Source organism: Diabrotica virgifera, chromosome 8 (assembly GCF_917563875.1).
Source record: "Diabrotica virgifera virgifera chromosome 8, PGI_DIABVI_V3a".
Classification (NCBI taxonomy): domain Eukaryota; kingdom Metazoa; phylum Arthropoda; class Insecta; order Coleoptera; family Chrysomelidae; genus Diabrotica; species Diabrotica virgifera.
The window spans coordinates 172,813,361-172,826,567 of NC_065450.1; the positions used below are offsets into that span (position 1 = coordinate 172,813,361).

Below are 13,207 nucleotides of genomic sequence, written 5' to 3' on the forward strand. Positions count from 1 at the left end.
TGGGCATTAGAAAAAATTTCACCCTGTATACGCTTTTCGAAAACTCTAATATGAATTTTACAAATTAGACAAATAGTCAATTAAAATGGCATATTTATTCTTTTCCCCACATGATTACTTAATTTTTTATAAAAAAAATCAAATTTGACTATGAATAATTATTAAAAGTTTGGTAACGTGAACCATAGATTTAAAAAAAAATTACTTTTATTACAAAAATTAATTTTTTTTTGAACAAATCTTTAATTTATGTTACCACCCAATCAACTGATTTATTTAAACTAGAAAAAAATTAGGCCCGGATTTAAAAAATTATTACGGTTTGGTCTTAAAAAAAATTTCACCCTGTATACGCTTTTTGAAAACTCTAATATGAATTTTACAAATTAGAGAAATAGGTAATTAAAATGGTAAATTTATTTTTTTTCCCCACACGATTACTTAATTTTTTATTAAAAAGATCACATTTGTCAAAATCGGAATTTTAACCTAAAAATGAAAAAAAAAAGAAAAAAAAAAAAGAAAAAAAAAGATGAAATCACGGTTTAACTCGCTACAACGTTCCATTTTAATTTTTTTTTTCTGAAATTTTTACAGCACATATATCTTACCATTGTGAAGACTATGACAATAGGGAAATTGCACATAAAAATATTTTTGCATAAAATTGTTAATTTATGTTTAAAAGTGATAAATTCAAAATATTACGTCTTAACAATTAATAGTGTACGTACAACAACTGATTATATTTCCGCGCCCGAAATTACCGTTTCAAACAACTTTAAAAGCGCGCGCTTGGGTCTGACGTCACCAACCATGATATTTACCACTGTTCTCGTTTGGCTACTGCCTAGTGCCAGACGTGCACTCTGGAGATAATATCTTGTAAAGATGTTCACGCATTCATTATATTATTTTTAGTTTAGGAAAATACATTTTTATTTTACAACATAGGTATCTCAAATGCCAAATTATATTATAAAGTTTGAACAAAATTAAATACCTACATTAATAAAATATTTCTTAAAAAATGTAAGTACATAGATACTACTAAAAAACTACTTATAAAAAGAAAAAGAAAAAATGTTTTATTATTTAGTTTGAAATATGAATTTCATTCTCACATAAAGAAATAAAAAATATTTTATGGATGAAACTTTATTTTATCAAATTTATTGGATCCAAATAGATGCGGGAAAATATTTACACCCCAAAAGTCTTGTGCTATACCTACTAATCAAACTGTCGATAAGATCTGCGTCCTATTCTGTCCAAATATAAGTAAATTTTGAATTATTTTTAAAGTGTGTATCTGGTACGCAAAATCAACACTTTTTTTTTCAAATAGAAACATTATTTGCAACTGTACTTTTGCATTGTACATTGTAACATTGGTTATGGTTATTTGGTTGTCTATTGGTTATTAAATGTTCCAAATATATGTACTTTTGATCGTAATATTTTGTAATAAACAAAACTAAAACCTATAATTTATAAATATTTTAAATTCATAACAAAGAAGAAAGAAAATAAAAATAACTTAAAAATAAACAAAACTTTTAGTAATAAAAGTCAGAGTTACTAAAAACTATTGTTATAAACAATTTAAACGTGTTTATTAATAATACTTATAATAGGTACCTACTTATTTGCTTCCTCGCATTTCTCCAATAGAATAACTTTCACTGCTTTTTATAAAATTTGCCACCATGAAGAAATCAACTACTGTAGATTGTCAGATTAACTTTTTGAAAAACCCTAGTCAGTCATATTATACATTTAAAAACACTACTTTATAAAGTAGCACTCAAAATGATCAATTTCAATTTGAAATTAATATACTCATTATGGAACTATACAAGAACACAAATACCTTGGAATTTCCAATTAAATAATATGATTAAAATGGAATTAATACAATCCCCAAAACAACCTTTTTTTGAACTTTTATTTACAATCAACTTCTACATGAGAGTTTTAAGTAAACGTGAATGAATTTGTAAATAATTTCGAAATATCCTAGCGGCTTTGTTGTCGACTCATAGAAATCTAGCAGGTAGACGTGGGTCGTGACGTCAGACCCGTTTACGCGCCTCTGAAGAAATTTGAATTTTATAGCTTTTTCAATGTCTCGTAATAAGCCTATGGGTTAACAATATTTGTTTTTTTTTGCATGCATGCGTTTTATGATCATGTTAACTTATATTTTTTAATATCATTTTAATATTTAAAAATATATGCAAGTTCCCTATTGTTGTAGACTTTCAGTCTTCTTCTCGTAAAAGTTATGAATTTTTAAAAATAAAAGGTGCAGCTGCGTGAATTGCAAAGTTAAATCGCAAAAATTAAGTGAAAAAATTTAAAATTTATCTGTTTGATCACGTCTATGTTAAACTATAGAGTCCAAAGAGGAGTGCATGGGGAGTTTTAGATCTAGACGTGCTATAGAAAAAAAATTGTGAAACTTTTAATTTTAAGAAAAACGTTGTTTAATTTTTTTTTATTTTTATGGTAAAATTGCGATTTTGACAAATTTGATCTTTTAATAAAAAACTAAGTAATCGTGTGGGGAAAAAATAAATATGTCATTTTAATTGCCTATTTGTCTAATTTGTAAAATTTATATTGGAGTTTTCAAAAAGCCTATACAGGGTGAAATTTTTTCTAAGAACCAAACGAACTAATTTTTTAAAGCCGCGCCTGATTTTTTTCTAGTTTAAATAAATCAGTTGATTAGGTGGTAACATAAATCAAATATTTGTTTAAAAAATTAATTTTTGTAATAAAAGTTAATTTTTTTTAAATCTATGGTTCAATTTACCAAATTTTTAAATCACAGTCAAATTTGATTTTTTTATAAAAAATTAAGTAATTGTGTGGGGAAAAAATAAATATGTCATTTTAATTGCCTACTTGTCTAATTTGTAAAATTAACATTAGAGTTTTCAAAAACGTATACAGGGTGAAATTTTTTCTAAGACACAAACGAACTAATTTTTGAAAGCCGCACCTTTTTTTTCTAGTTTGAATAAATCAGTTGATTAGGTGGTAATAGTGTAACGATTGACCAAAATAAGAGGCACATCGATCTGACCGTTCAAAAATTATGACGAATATAAATTTCTGTCAAAATGCGAAACTCGCCCTGTATATTATTAAACAAGGGGAGCAGACACTTTTTAATGATCATTTGTTATTTTGCATAGGAGCCTCTATACGAGGTAGGAGTATGTACAGTTCCTCATGACTCACCCTGTATCGTCCATTTATAGACATATGCCTCTCCCAACTCCTTTCATGGACTTCTGTTCTGAGCAACATACCTCCAATTCGTTCCGGCTATTTTTTTTTAGGTCGTCTACCCATCTCATCTGTGGTCTTCCTCTTGGTCTTCTAGATTCGTAAGGTCTCCAACACTATATTGAGCATTCCAACGTTGGCCTTTTTGTCTAGCGGTGTGGCCTGCGAAGCTCTAGTTGAGTTTGACAAATTTTGTTGTGATATCCTCGACTTTTGTTTTTGATCTTAACCAGTCATTCCTCTTTTGATCTGATAGTCTAATACCTAGCGTTGCTCTTTCCATTTCTTTCTGTTGTGGCTAGTTTATTCATATTGGCCTTGGTTAGCCTTCCGATGACCAACCTTTTTTCTGTTACACGGATGACCAACGGGGGTAAAAAATGACCGCAGGTCAAAGATGACCTGAGATGAATGTTTTCAGCATTTAAATCTTCATCTAACAATACATTCTCGTTTTCTGATAATATTTCATCTTCTATATCATCATAAAAATCGCTAGCAGTAACAATTTTCTGTAACTCAGCCTCAGTAAGATATTTGCACGCCATGTCTTATATGTACAAAAAATACTAAGAAACTATAATAATATACGCCAGAAAATAATAATAATGGCTAACTGTAGCAGACAGGAATGTCATGATTCGTACATAACAAGCACCACAGTCTAAAAATAGATTTTGATAACGCGCATTGTAAAACTACTTGGAATTCCACATAATTATTTCATTATTTCATTGGTTGTTGATGTTTAGTATTTTACTAAACATCAACTTCAGAATATATTTTTTATTCGTAAAATATAGGGATTTTTTTTTATTTCAAAATATGAGGATATTTAGAATGATATCAAAGTCAAATAAAAAAAATAATGAGTTAAAAATTAAAAATACTTTTGAATTTATTAAAGAAAAACCTACGCTGGGGTCCAAATGTACACCCCTTGGTCATTCGAAGGTTAAAAAACTTGTTTGACATCCATATTCCATATATCATGATGGGAAGGATACACTGGTTGAACACCCTGCTTCTTGGGTATTAAGGTATTGCTCTGTCTTGCTCTATCTCGCTGCCACTTTTAGTTATACATCTGCGGTCATTTGTGTTTTTCATCGTTTTTTTTTTGTTCTTTTTTTTTTTGTTTTTTCATATTCGAATTTTTAAGCCGACATATTGGGAGCTGTCTGCGAGTACATCCTCATAATTTGCAGTTCTTCGAATGTGCTCGCTATAATCACGATGTCGTCAGCGAATCTGAGGTGGTTTAACTTGTTGCCGTTAGCATTAATACCATAGGTAAACCAACTTGTAGTTTCTAAGACGTGTTCCAGATCTGTATTAAAAAGTTTTGGTAATATTACGTCTCCTTGTCTAATTCCTCTGTTAATGTAATGTTATTCTGCAAAAACTGATAGCTTATTCTATGGCCCATATCTCGATACCATCAAATGCAATTTAATAGTCTACGAAGACAAGGAATACGGAAAGTTGGTATTCATCTGCCTTCTCTATCAATGTTTACATTTTCAACAAATGATCTGACGTACTATATTCTTTGAGGAAGTCAGCCCTATATTTGTGTCTAAATTAAAAATAAACCATGTTTTTATTTGAACAATTTTTGTAATACCAAAATCTTTTTGAAGGTGCCGAAAACTCCCCAAGGGAATGAAAGATTGGCCAGCATACATCGAGTTGAAGAATAAAATAGATGACTTTAATGAAACATGTCCGTTGCTGGAGATGATGGCGAATAAAGTGAGTAACAATCAAACTTCTTATATATAAACACAACTTGTTTTGGGGTAAAGTTTTCAATCCTAATAGCAACATTAAGAATATTGAAAAATATTGAAAATATTACTAAAATATTTTTAAATTGAAAACTTATTGGTCCATTTCTCTGGTGACACCTCCAAGACTTCTACAATATGCAAGCCAGATGGATGCTGCAGTGAAGACAAAGGGAGGGAATTCTAAAAATTGGCAATTCACAACCCCTGTCTGCAGCTTGGTAAAGTTCTAACGGAAAATGGACCTAGTTACTCTATGGGAGTAATACATACTAATTTAACATAAAATAAAAAGGTATACCATTTTTATTCAGTTGCAATGCGAAGGCAAAACAATCTTATTTTTCACTTAGAACAGGGAGCGCAGTCCAGCATTCTGAATCGATGATTTTCGACTCTTATTTGAGTCATCATCGGAGAGGCGTAGGCCTGCTGCTCTCTGCTCGAAGTGACCAAACCATGAAAGTTTATCCCCACATTGCAACTGACGTGTATGGATTAGGTGACTAGCATCATCTGGCACTTGAAAGGTAAAGTTTCCAATCCAGAGAGCATTAAATTTTTATAAAATAGGAATGTCCCAGATGGGTACAGAATCTATTATTAAATATAATAATAGATGCTAATTTAAATATGAATCCTTCCTTATTAGAATCTCTTTCTGTAAACATCCTAAATCTCTGACTTCCACAATATACAAGGCATAGAGACGACGAATATGATTGCATATTGTAGAATCCCTTCCGCTTTCTATATTCGCCATCTTTATGCCTTGTAAATTGTGGAAAGCAGAGATTTAGGATGTTAACAAAAAGAAGTTCTAATAAGGAAGGTTTCAGAATTAAATTCGTGTCTATTATTATATTTAATAATGGATTCTGTATCTGGGATTTTCCTATTTTCTTTAATAGATGTCGCGGCAGCGTTCTAAAGGCACGAGTCCGACATCGACGGCAGGCGGCAGACGGCAACTGTAGGGCGGTAGTTGCAGTTGTCGCCACGGCGACGTCATTACTTTGCACTATTAATTTTTGTATATTTCTTAGCAACTGACGTTCTGCCGGACACCAGTTCAATGCCTTCAAATAAGGAAGGTTTCAGATGTAACCCAGATATGCCTAAAACTTACCTTAAAATATTTTTAAATATTTTTCTTCAAATTTACGTGTTATGTAAAGTAATAAAAACATATTTGTTGTTAAAACCAAATATTTATGTAAAATAAGTAAAAAAAAATGCTGTACAAAATATGTTACACCAGGCATATAACCTACTATTAGGTTTGGGTATAGTATCAAACAAAACATTTGAAATTTAAGCATACGTTGCATTTTGAACACCTTATTTATGAAATATTATGGCACAAATCAGACTATCGAGTTCTTTTTTCCTGTGGAATCACCAAATGGTCTAGTCGGTCATAGCAAATTTAGGTGTTTTCATTGGCAGATGGACGACCTAATCTAAATTAGCGTCTTCTAAATTATAACTGATTTAATTTTGTAAGTAAGGGCATCTGTCACATCTTTGAGTCGATTTCTAGGACCCCTTTTACGTTGCCAAAACATTCTCCTCCAAGGAATGTTGACATAACCATTCAATAGTAGAGTTCCCAGAAAAGCTTTGACCTCATACTCACGAACTTCTTGTTGGCGATCCTTCTGTGCAGCATATCGATTCTTTGCTGACGGTTTAAGCTTTAGTATAAGTTACTTATCAACGAAAAGTGAAAAACATTCAGCGGAACGCTTAGAATCACATTTTGGAAGTTGCTTTTTCACCAATACATTGACCTTCTCTCTGCTCTGCATGTTTTCTCTTACCTAGTGATAAGTATTTTTTCTTTGATCCTTTACCTGTCCATTTATCTCTCAGCTCTGTGAATGGAATGTTTTATTGAGAATCGGGTAACAATATGCCTTCGTCATTATTTTGCACATATATTTGAGAACGAGGTTATAATTGCGAGCCAGGTAAATTATCCATTGCCTTTATATCTCTATCATCAGTCTTCGTCTGTTAGGACATCACATGCATTTACTGGAGATTCCAAAGCAATACTGTCTACAATTGCTACTATATTTTTTATGATTCTCCAACATACCAAGCGCATCCTCCAGTCAAAAGCCCTTAATAATAAATAGTATGGTATTTTCCTGGCGTACAATATTGTGTTACTAAAATGAAATAGCCTAACGCATATTGTAGAATAAAAATTTAATCAATTTCTAAACCTAAATAGAAATATATACATTTTCTCTACAGGTATGTACAAAAATATACATATTTTCTGCCTAAATATAATAATTATTTAATTATTTAGCAAATCGTTTCCCAAATTTAGCCCTATTTTAAAACTTAATCTTTATCACAAAATTATTAGTCCTGTCGCCAGGGGGGTTACAACGGCCTCCTTAATTCAGATGGACTTACCCAAGTTTTTTTATGTATTTTGACCCGTAGAACACGAATTTTTTGGGTAACAGTTGACACGAATGTCGATAAGTTTGTTATAAACAAAGAACTTGAGGAATTACATAACAGCAATTTTTCGCAAAACAAAAGATTTTATTGTACTTTTTGGGTGACTCTCAGCAAAAAATGGTCTTACAAGTTTTTTCGTAGGATGCATAGTTTTGTATTTTTGTTTTTTTGTTTTTTCAAAAATTCGAAAAAGTGCAATTTTTGTACCCGAATAATTTTTAGTACCCGAATAAGCAATTCTGCTTACTGCATTTGAAAGTTCAATTCAAATTCTATCGGTTTTGATTATTTGCATTGCTAAAAATTAAGTTTTTATTTGTTAAACAAAGCCATAAACACATAGTGTTTCCCGTGCCCAATGCATGCGTTTTAATGTACGTAATCTACGTAGAAATTGTATGTATGCGCGCCTACTCGTTCGATTTCAAATAGGAAATGCATTGAAAACATCATTCAATCACTATGTGTCTATAGCTTTGTTTAGCAATAAAAAAATTAATTTTTAGCAATGAAAGTAATCAAAACCGATAGAATTTGACTTGAAATTTCAAATGCGGTAAGCAGAATTGCTGTTTTATTTTTCAGTCAAAAGCTATTCGGGTTCAAAAATTGCAATTTTTCGATTTTTTGAAAGTTCAACCGCGTCTATGTCGAAAACTATGCATCCTATGAAAAAACTTGTAAAAACATTTTTTGCTTAGAATGACCCAAAAAATACAAAACAATGTTTTGTTTCGCGAGAAATCGCTGTTATGTGATTCCTCAAGTTCTTTGTTTATAACAATCTTATCGACATCCGGATCGACTGTTACCCAAAAAATTCGTGTTTTACTGGTCAAAATACATAAAAAAAAACTTGGGTAAGTCCATCTGAATTTAGGAGGCCGTTGTACCCCCACTGGCGACAGGACTATATCGCCAAATATCACAAAGTGAGCAATACACAACTACACCTTATGGTTAGTTAAGACTTACTGAAAGTATTTAAGCTGTTGCCAAGACAAACAATGTGCATATATGTATAAGTCAAATCATGTTTATGGTGTACAATTTATTGTACGTCAGGCACATCTGGGTTAATTAGTGTTTATTATTATATTTAATGATGGATTCTATACCTGAGACCTTCCTATTTTCTTTAAAGGATGTTGCGGCATCGTTCTAAAGATGGATTTCAATCTATTTTTAAAATTCCCATTTAAAAAACATTCTCGTTTCGTTTTGATTCAGGGGTGGGCAAGCAGTTACACTGATAAAGTTTTAAACAGAAACAGATTTCTGTACATTGTGCATCGCCTCTGGTGCGGGAGCACGCCAAATAGAATTCTATTTTGCTGACGTCACAAAATAGAATTTCATAATGGGAGAATCGACGGTTGCTAGGCAACGTGACGTCACTAAAATAGAATTCTATTTGGCGTGCTCCCACAGCTGAATCGAAATGAAACATAAATCGTCTTTCAATTCAATTAAATTTATAGGCAATGAAAGAAAGACACTGGAAACGACTAACGAATTTAACAGGATACTTTTTTGACATTGAATCGCCTTCTTTTACGCTAAAAAATGTTATGGAAGCCCCGCTCTTGAAGTATAAAGACGACGTTGAAGACATTTGCATCAGCGCTGTCAAAGAAAAAGATATCGAAGCTAAACTTAAACAAGTTATTGCTGATTGGGCAATTGTAGAGCTGTCCTTTTCAAATTTTAAAACTAGAGGTGAACTTTTGTTAAAAGGGCAAGAAACTGGAGAAATCATAACTATTCTCGAAGATAGTTTAATGATAATGAATTCACTTCTCAGTAACAGGTAGGTACGCTTAATATTTTTTTATTTTCTACATTCTTAGCAGTTATAATATACCAGGATTACCAACACTCTCTATTATAATCAAATAGCAGTGGTAATAGGGAACTTGCATAAAATTTTAAATTAGAAAAAATGTTACAAATCACAGCAGAACATAATTTAGAACCTGTATCAAAGATAAAAAAGTTTTGTTTGTTTTTCGTTTGGCCCCTAAAGACGACTAAAAATTCAACTTATACCAACCACCCCAAAACGCGTCGTGACGTCACTACCTTGTATGTTTACATTCTACACCAATTGTATATATAATTTTAAACTAGACATTATAAACGTCAGTCAAAAATACAGTTATGTGACGTTAAAAGTGTTTTTGATCGTTTGAACTATTCATAGAAAATTTGTACTTTTACAAAATGGTTTTATTTTCAATAGTAAACCTTCTTTCCTTTCCTTCAAAAACTGTATCAAACTCCAATCTCAACAAACTGGTATATATTATTACAAAGACATACGATAAATGTCATTAGAATATAAATATTTTTCCTTTATTCCCCGACGACGAGCTGGCCAAATACCCAAGTAGGTGGAGGTCAATAAACTAAAGAAGGAGGAAGAATATACCTGAATATAACGCTGTGTCTGGGTACACGCTAACGTGTACGCAAATAAAAAAGGAAGAGTGTCAGAGTGTTGGAATTTGTTTAATCGCGTTGTGTTTACACTTTAATTTTAATATTGATTAATAAAGAGATTTCTTATTTTTTATTTGTTTAGTGTTTGTTTTTTTAAAATTAACTATGCAGTGTGGACAATTATTTAGTTGTTTTAATGAGTTTAACAACATTTTTAAACAGTATGAAAAAGTTAAGAGACTATAAATTAATATATATTTTTTTAAGTTATAAGTGAAATAGTATTACCGTCCAAAATTAAAATAAAAGGAAGACCTAAAGCTTTCACAATAATAATTAACTTGTTCTGAAGCTATTTCCTTGTGGCATTTTCGTAATCAACCACATATTCTAAATGGGAACTAAGCCACAATTTAACTAAAAAAAAAACGATTTTATTAACGTTTCTACGTCTAAATCGGACGTCGTTGTTATTATATTATTGAATTAAACAAAAATGTTGTTGCTTACTAAAAAAATTTTCCTAGTAATTTATTTAATCTGAATAATTTTTGTATTTTGACAATGACATCCGATTTGGACGTCGAAACATCAAAAAAATCATTTTTTTAGGTAAATTGTGGCTTATTTCCCATTTAGAATAGTTGATTATAATAATTAACTTACGTATAAAAATTATTGGCAAAAAACAAGAAAGCCGTTGGTACCGACAACATACCTGCAGAAATATTAAAGCTCATAAATGGGGAAAACATTGGAATACTAGTCAAACTTTTCAATGATGTTTATTCGACTGGTGATATCCCTGAAGATTGGTTAAAATCCGAATTCATAACCCTACCAAAAAAAAAACAACGTCGGAAGAACTGTAGCGATTATAGAATGATAAGCCTTATGATCCACACTTTAAAAATCTTTCTACGTATCATCCACAGTAGAATCAGAGATAAATGTGAAGAAGACCAGGATGAAACACAATTTGGCTTCAGAAATGGACTGGGAACCCGGGACGCACTCTTTGCACTAAATGTGTTATTGCAGAAATGCCGAGATCAAAGGAAAAACGTCATTGCTATATTTATTGACTATGAGAAGGCCTTTGATCGAGTACAACATCACAAATTAATTAAAATATTAAAGGATAAAGGAGTTGATAGTCAAGGTGTACGAATCATAGAAAAATTATACTGGCATCAAACAGCGACAGCTTGCATAAATGGAAAATCAACAGAAATATGCAAAATACAAAGAGGTGTTAGACAGGGTTGTATACTGTCCCCACTGTTATTCAATTTATATTCAGACAAAATATTTAAGGAAGCGCTACATAATTTGGAATGGGGTGTGAAAGTTAATCAGATATGCAGACGATACCGTTATTTTAAGTGACGATATGAATGGATTACAACACCTTTTAAATGCCATTGACACAGTGGGAAGAGAGTTTGGAATAAATATAAACTGTTCAAAAACAAAATACATGGTATTTAGCCGTTTGACCCATCAAGATTCACGGTTATACGTTGATGGTCATATAATTCAAAGAGTACCCAGTTTTAAATATCTTGGTTGCCATATTACTGAACAACTAGATCCAGATAAAGAGATAAAATGTAGAATCGAGATAGCCCGCACGACATTTTTAAAAATGAGGTCATTCTTCTGTAATGATACCTTGCAACTTCAACTTCGAAAGAGCATGATTAAATGCTACATTTGGTCAGTCCTCTTGTATGGTCTCGAAGCATGGACAGTAAAAATATCCAACACTAACCGTTTGGAGGCCTTTTAAATGTGGCTGCACAGACGTATACTGAAAATACCATGGACGACTATGCTGACAAATGAGACAGTCCTTAAGAGAGCAAATGCTACCCGCGAGCTGCTTGATAACATCAAACATAGAAAGATGGCCTATTTTGGACACGTAGTAAGGGGAGACCGGTATAATATTCTTCAATTTATTATGATGGGTAAAATCGAAGGACGCAGAGGAATTGGTAGAAAGCAGGCCTCTTGGTTGAAGAATATCCAGAAGTGGACAGGAATAAAGAAAGCAGAACACCTATTTAGATTAGCTCGAGACAGAGACAGTTTCGCCATGTTAATCGCCAACGTCAAGGGGACTTGATAGGGCACGTTAAGAAGAAGAAGAAGATAAAAATGATTTTAACAATATTTTGTACGTGTCATGTCAACTAAATACATATATTTATTTTGCTAATATTTATTTTGCTACATATTATATACTTTTATATATAACGTGTGATCCAAAATTATTGTCACCATAGGTGATTTTGAACGACAGAGATAGCTATACAGTGCATGTCTATTCTTAATTCAGATATACTTTCCAGTTTACGTCAAATTTGCAGTGTACGTCAACTTAACAAGAAAAGTTAGGTTATGTAGTTTGTTTGATTTTATTTATTATTGTTACTTATAATTTTGTTAATTCTTTTTATTTCTGATTAAAGTTATGTGTTAGGCTTTGACTGATTTTTTATGTTTTATAATGTTAATCAAAATTAATTGATAAACCAATGATATAAATTCAGATTAAAACAAGACATACGTAATTTTTTGCACGGCTAGCTTTGATCAAAATAATTGTGGATCGCTCGTTATGTTACAGTTCAAGTTGATTCTCAGTTAGAGTTGACTTTTCCTAGTTCGAGTAAACTCCAACTGAAACGGGCAGTAAAAGTTGATTTTAAAAATTTAAATCAACTTTTACTAGTTGAAGTTGACTCTTCTTAACTCTTGTTAGTAAAAGTAGATTATACAATTTATATGAGTATAATCTCACGTGCATTTTTGATGAGTGTGCGTCTCTTTGTTTTGACCGTTTCAACTACTTATTAGTCCAGGCTTTAACGTCGCCCCCGTTAGGTAAATTATTCTGATTCGATTTTGTTCCACAAACTTACTCAAACAAATACATCCTTATAATAAATACAGAGTGTCAGGCGGTACCGCGGTCGAAAAATTGTATAACCAATTTTTGTTAGCCAAATTCACAAAAATAATTCTTATCTACTCTACCTCATATTATGTATAATTTTTTATTGTGTGAAAATTGTCAATATAGATAGCAGTACATGAAGGGTTTAAAGTGTGCCTGAAGTAATAATGTATTTTAAATGAGATTTACCTTTTCGCACTGTTTTTAGCACACTTTCATCTAATCA

At 31.6% G+C, this 13,207-nt stretch overlaps 1 protein-coding gene across 1 annotated transcript in view; it reads left to right on the top strand.

Moving 5' to 3' along the window:
- The window catches only part of LOC126889868 (dynein axonemal heavy chain 8), a 424,246-nt gene that overhangs the window by 141,412 nt on the left and 269,627 nt on the right, over positions 1 to 13,207 (top strand). The window contains exons 22-23 of the mRNA XM_050658553.1: positions 4,944 to 5,055; positions 9,056 to 9,384. Coding sequence (XP_050514510.1) covers positions 4,944 to 5,055; positions 9,056 to 9,384 — 441 coding nt within the window. The remainder of the gene's footprint in view (positions 1 to 4,943; positions 5,056 to 9,055; positions 9,385 to 13,207) is intronic.